The sequence below is a fragment of the Corvus kubaryi genome, unplaced genomic scaffold, assembly GCF_017639235.1.
Source record: "Corvus kubaryi isolate FWS band 111438036 unplaced genomic scaffold, C.kubaryi_AGA036_p1.0 37256, whole genome shotgun sequence".
In the NCBI taxonomy this organism is placed as follows: Eukaryota; Metazoa; Chordata; class Aves; order Passeriformes; family Corvidae; genus Corvus; species Corvus kubaryi.
Genome location: NW_024581076.1, coordinates 5,337,529 through 5,344,116, shown reverse-complemented (window position 1 = coordinate 5,344,116; position 6,588 = coordinate 5,337,529). Strand labels below are relative to the sequence as shown.

At 46.8% G+C, this 6,588-nt stretch overlaps 1 protein-coding gene across 2 annotated transcripts in view; it reads left to right on the top strand.

Annotated features, from left to right (window-relative positions):
- Positions 1-878: 878 nt before the first annotated feature.
- The window catches only part of CWF19L2 (CWF19 like cell cycle control factor 2), a 68,601-nt gene continuing 62,891 nt past the window's right edge, over positions 879-6,588 (top strand). Inside the window, exon 1 of one of the 2 annotated variants that reach the window (XM_042023829.1) lies at positions 879-984. In XM_042023829.1, coding sequence (XP_041879763.1) covers positions 919-984 — 66 coding nt within the window. In that variant the 5' untranslated portion in view covers positions 879-918. Of the gene's footprint in view, positions 985-1,022; positions 1,197-6,588 lie in introns of those variants that run through there. The other variant, XM_042023830.1, reaches the window with a different exon arrangement.

Here is a 6,588-nt window from a genome sequence, read left to right as displayed (position 1 = left end):
GAACACGAGTCAGCAGTGCCCTGGCAGCCAGGAGGGCCAACCCTGTCCTGGGGCACCACGCACAGCATCACCAGCCGGGCAAGGGAGGGGATTGTCCTGCTCTGCTCTGCACTGGGGCAGCCTCACCTCGAGTGCTGGGGGCAGTTTTGGGTGCCACAATGTAAGACAGACATTAAACTATTGGAGAGTGTCCAAAGGAGGGCAATGAAGATGGGGAAGGGCCCTGAGGGGAAGCCATACAAGGAGTGGCTGAGGTCACTTGGTGTGTTCAGCCTGGAGAAGAGGAGGCTGAGGGGAGACCTCATTGCAGTTACAACTTCCTTGTGAGGGGAAGAGGAGGGGCAGACGCTGATCTCTTGTCTGTGGTAGCACTCGAGGAATCCGGCGTGCAGCTGAGTCAGAAGAGGTTAGGTTGGATATTGGGGAAAGGTTCTTTACCCACAGGGTGGCTGGGCACTGGAACAGGCTCCCCAGGAAATGGTCACAGCACCAGCCTGAAGCGCTTGGACAATACTCTCAGGCACATGGTGTGATTCCTGGGGATGCTCTTATGCAGGAGTTGGACTCGATGAGCGTTGTGGGCGCCTTCCAATTCAGGATATTCTGTGATTCTACAACCCTGTCGTAAGCTGAGCGCGTCGCGGCGAACGCTGGGGAGCCCGCACAGGGGCTGAGGGGCCCGGCAGCAGAGCTCTGCTCCGGGGAGGTCCCCGCCGGCGGGGCGGGCGCTGTGCCCTCCCTACGCCCTGTGCCCGCTGTGCCCTGTGCCCGGCTGTTCCCGCTGTCCCCGCGCATCCCGCGGCCCCGCCGGCAGGAGCCGCAGCAGCCCCGCCCCGCCATTGCCCGGGACGCTGTTCACGACAGTGTCGCGGCGGGGCTGCCGTACGGCCGTTGCGCGGCTTCCGGCGGGCTGTGCCGATGGCGTCCGGGCTGGAGGGCGAGCGGAGCCGGGAGCAGCGGGAGCGGGAGGCGCTGCTGGCTCAGGTGGGGTGACCGGCCTGGCCCAGCCTTGCCCTGGGGCCGCTCAGCACCCCCTCGTTCCCTAGGCTGGGCGCTCCTGAAGGCTGCCGCGGCCGTGGCAGCCTGAGGAGGGGACAACGTGGGGAGAGCCCCTTCTGTGCCGAGGGGAGCTGGGCTGCGGCACCGGGAGTGGCAGGACGCACTCTGGAATTTCTGCGTGACACCCACCTGATCTCGTGCGTTTTGCCACTTGTGGTATTGATCCTCTTGGTGTTCCACTTATTATGTATTTCTGTGCTTACACCTTTGGAAAGAGCTGGAGTCGGTCGTCTTTACATTCTCATTTCAGATTTTTTATACATTGGTAAGATGGCACCACCCTCACTCCCCGTCCTTCTCTAGGCTAAACAGGCCCAGCTCTCAGCCTTTTCCTAAACGAGACATGAAAGGCATCTCCTCCTTGTCTTGTGGTCTGTCTTTACTAAAGAGGCTGTATCTCTCCATTGCAACACTCTGGTCATGGAGTGGTAATAACTTGAAGTTGTGTGCGTGTGTTAAGAAGTGGGAGCCTGATGACTTGCCTGGTATGTTGCTGTAGTGTAAGACAAGAATTAGGAGGCTCCCACTCACAGGTGCTTTGGTAGAGTTGCTGTGACTTGGAGACCCGTGCTAATCCTGATGAATTTTGTTCAAAATCTGCCTATATGCTGATTTTGGTATTTGTGGTGATTCTTCGTGTGACTTGTAGGTAAAGTGAATGCTGAAGTTGTAAATGGCGCATCACTTAGGTGACATGGCTTATTTTGGAGTTTAAGGGGGAATAACAAGAAAAGTGTAAGAGGAAGACAGAGTATGGAAAGAGTATGAGGTTGTGGTGATGGGCTTTTGACAAAAGGAAGGCCAGAGTAAGCAGCAACCAAATCTTACTGGGCAAAGACATTGTCAGAAAATAAGTAGTGGGAAAATGGCCTGAGTAGCCTGATGGTTGCACAACAGCGATGCCTTTTCTCAAGGCAAAGCAGAAAGAGAGAGGATTTCATGTAATGTATCATGTGGGCATCTCTCTTGTACGGTTTTGGAACAGTTTCTTGGCAATAAAAGTTCCCTTCAGTGATTTCCCCCCTTTTGACAAGCAGTTGAAAGGAAATACGTTTAACTTAGTGAATCACACTACCCTGCAAAAGTTTGTTGATGTTGTTGTCTGTTGCTTTCTTTACTTGATGTATTTAGGAGTGCTCCTTTGCTCAGTTCAACCTCTTGGATGTTCAGAAAATACACTTAACAGCAAGCAAAACTTATGTAGGACACTATTATCCTACTTTACCTTGCCTTCTCAGCTGGTGCCACTTGTACAGCAAGCTGTCTGGGCCAATGCCACTGGCTTAGAATCCTAGAACAGCTCTGATTGGAAATACCTTGAAAGATCACTTGGACAGCCCCTTGTGGGAAAGGGAGCCAAGGTGAGATTATCTAGTGCTCTGTTCAGTCATGTCTTGAGAACTCCAGTGATGGGGTTAAGGAAACTTTCGTTTCTGAGCATTCAAGAAGCACAGTCCCCCACCTGAATCCCACTCCCACCGCCTGAGGCTGTCACTGCTGGCACTGAAGCCCCTTTGCAGAGGGCAGCTCCAGTGAGCCAATGCGTGCTCTGCTTGACTCCCTACATGCACCACTCACACTCAGTCAGACAAGTTTCCCTTACCAAGCTTGACCCCAGGTGTTCCATAGCAGAGTCACAGACATCTGGATCCTTAGAACAATTTAATTGTGGTGCAGAACACCAAGCCAGCTTGAGCTGGGTGCCTCCAGGGAGGGACCCTGAACAACCAAATGCCTGAGCTTTTATACCCTTGCAGTCGTAATTGTGCCATAGTCTGGGGTGCTCCTGCTGAGTCCCTGGCTCCTGCAGTGTCTCTGAGTGCCCGCTCTCCTGGCTGGCCCCAAAGGTGTGTCTGCTGTGCAAAGGGACAGCACCAGTTCACAGCCTTTTGCCTTGGGCTCCCATCATTTTCCAACACCCAGAGCCCAACCTGCAGCTCACACTGCAGCTGCACACTGAGCTCTCTGCACCGAAGGTATTCCTCAGCAGGAATGCCTTGTCCTCTCCCTGTGGCTCCTTGCTTGTGGAGAGAGAACTTCTGTTCTCTTTATAGAACACCCTTTACTGGAATACTGTGATGAGTTTCCTCCCTTAGGTGTCTCTTCTGAGGGAGAAAAGGCCTAACTCCTTCAGGCTTCCCTCACAGGGCAGGTTTCCCAGCCCTGTGATCATCTTCATGTGTTTTCTTTGGACACTCCAGTTTATCTGTGTCTTTCCTGAGCAGTGGGGGCCAGCGCTGGGCACGGTGCTCTGGTGCAGCCTGACAAAGGCTGAGCAGAGTGGGGTGGTGATGTCTCTGTCTCTGCCAGCAATGCCCCTGCAGATGCAGCCCAGGATCCAGTGCCTTTGTTGCTGCAGCAGTGCAGTGCTGACCCTGCCAGCTTGTCCACCAGGACCCCCAGATCCCTTTCAGCAAGGCTGCTTCCCAGCCATGCAGATCCAGACTTGTGCCAGGCTCTTGGATTATGTCGTCCCACGTGCAGGACCTTGCACTTTACTGTCTTAAACTCCATACATTTCTTGCTAGCCTGCTCTTCCAGCCTCTCCAGGTGTCTCTGTAGGATGTCTTGCCTTCGTGACATGTCTACCACCCAGTTTGGTGTCACCAGCAAACTTGATGAGGTTTCAGTCCCATCATCCACATAATTTATGAAGATGTTGAGCCTGTAGAGCCCAGTATTGATCCTGGAGGATCCACTTGTGACAAGCTGCCAGCCTGACTAAAAAACATTGATAAATGCTTAATTTTTGTGAAAGCTTTTTACAGGGTCAGACATTGCAGTAGTTTATGAAATCATAGTTTTCCTCTTTTCCTATTTGCTTCTGTTTGCATCAACAGTTTAACATGAAATGAAAGTGTCCTGTGAGGATGTTATATAAAAATTTTGCTACAACTTCCTCTTACCAAAATCTCTGTGGATGCTTTTAACTTCTTTTGTTACTACCTCTAAAATACTGTTAATTTGAAGTAAGAATATTTTACATGTAGCATTAAATGCTTTTGTGATGTTTTTATAGCAACTGGTGTTAAATATGCTGCAATCTGTGGAAAAGGCAATGAATTTGTATTTAACCTGTAATCATGTTTGGGTAGGTCTCAGTTTAGGGAGGTAGTAAAGCTGTGGAAGGAGGTTTGGTTGCTGGAGAAACACAACAGCAATGAGCCAAAGCCACTCTCATAGGGGAAAGGTTGACATTGGGAATGAGAACACTTCTTCATACTGACAGTGTGTGGGGAGAAAGGGCACAGGTTGTTTTTGGCAGAGTTTGAGTTGTTGCTAAAAAGCATGGTATCTTGAGTACAGGGGCTACACTTCTGACTACACTGTTAGGATATGTCTCAAAAGTCCTTTGATGATACTGTAGCTTCATAGGTCCTAACTCTTAGTGTCAATATATTCTGCTCATCAGCCTTGCTGAAGAATATTAGAGAAATTGACGTGGAGTTTTTAGAATGAAACCAACTCTGATGTGTTTTCTTATTGCTTAGATGTAGTATATTAAAAGGTATGTATGTAGGATCTGTGTTGAATGTTGTCATTTTCTTTGACTTGAACGAGAAACAGACCATCATTGTATTGTTCAGCATATTTTTAAAATGCAATGAATACAAATTACTCCTACATGAATATCTTAAAATATATGTGCAATTTTTGTGTGATACTAAAGAAAACTGAATGCACAACCCTAATTTTCTAGAGTAAGGCAAAACTGATTTTCTGTGTACAGCAGTAGGCTCAGAGTTGGCTTTTACCATTCAAAACTAACAACTGGGGAATAAATAGCTCTATAAAGATGTTACATCATTGCTTAGACAAAAGATGATGAAGTGTTAGAACTACTGTGAGAAGAGGAAAGAACAAAGCAAATGGTTGCGCAGACATATTGCACATCATTTCTGTGCAATGTGAAATAGCTTATGCAGTCCTGGTCCCAGCATCTCAAGAAGAACCAAACAACCTCGGAGAAGGTGGGAGGAAAGGTGCAGAGATGATCTTGGTGCAGACTGTCCAAGGACTCTAGAGGTTTTGAGATGAGGGAAGATAGGCTGAAAATAAAGTTAATACAAGAGAATTCTGTAAATTGTTAAATGATGTGGAGAAGGGAAAGAGAAGTGCTGTGTGCCGGTCCTTTCAGGTCAAGAACTAGGTTGTATTAAGGGATTTGCAGGTAGCCAACTCAGAGCAGACAAAAGAAGGGAGCTTTCAGATGATGCACAGAGAAATTGTACAGTCTCTTGTATAGCATGTTGCAAATACTGGCACTGCATTTCCATCCAGATAAGAGTAGCCTAAAATCTAAAATACATGTTCAAAGTTATTGATTGAAAAGTTGTTGAGCCCCAGATTGCTGGAAGTTCCAGGAATATTTTGGAGATGGCTCACTTTGGACTTAAGCCTGTATACACTTCAGCTTTCCTGAGCATTACTGGACATTTTTTAGTTAGGATACTAGCTTAGATTCTCGGGTCTGAGAATGTCAGAGCACTGAGAAATCCAATACAGGGAAACATAATGGAGTATAATTTGTGAAATACTAGCCACTGTGGTTCTTCAGATCCATTTTTTGTGGAGTGTAGGAATGGATCTGGAGACAATGCTGTTGTTTTCTACAGAATTTAAACATTATAGGTGCTTGGTCCCTACATGGCCAATGAGAAACTTCCCCAATGTGACTTTTCAGCTTCTTACTGAAAGTCACAGTATAGAGTCTGTGTTATATTTCCTTATTGTTATGTTTTCACTTCCAAACAAACTAAAGCTAAGTCAGATTCTTTGATTTTCAAAGATTGTCTTGAGTGCATTGGGTAATACTGAAACATACATTAATGATCAAATGGTTTTCTTTACTATTGCTTGTGGAATTTGCTGTGTTCATGAATGAATTCTTATGAATGTCCTTGAACTACTTCTTTTTCTTTGCAGTAAGACTGAAAAGTTGAAGTAAGGAGAAGACATATTGAAGGTTGGGAGCTTCCCCCCCTGCCCCCTTTTCTATACCAAAGTTTTAGAAAAGTGTACCATAAGCATTTTATCCTGTACAAGTCCATGTGGGCCAAAAGAAGCTGTAGAGATTCCTTTATCTCTAATTTGGCCTATAGAGAAATTTAGGAATTAAACTTTTTTTTTTTTAAACTCATTGCATGTTTCCTCTTCCCATTTATGGAACCAATAACAAAATATTAAGCTATGTGAAAGGGCAACATTTTTAAGACTTCTTCTGTAGCTATTCTGTTATTTCTGTGAAAAGTCAATTTAGCATTTTTTAATGTGCAAGCGTGAGGATGTCATAATTGCCACGTTAATACTCTGCTGTCTGCTTTTCAGAAATGGACTTGTTGCTGCCTGTGTGAGAACAGATTAATGTCCTAAGTGTATTGACTTTCTCTGCTTTACTTGGATTATGGTTGGACTGCCTGCTGCAGTGGAATGGCCAGGCAGTCGAGGGAGGGGATTGTCTCACTCTGCTCTGCACTGAGGCAGCCTCACTTCAAATCCTGTGTGCAGTTTTGGGTGCCACCATATAAG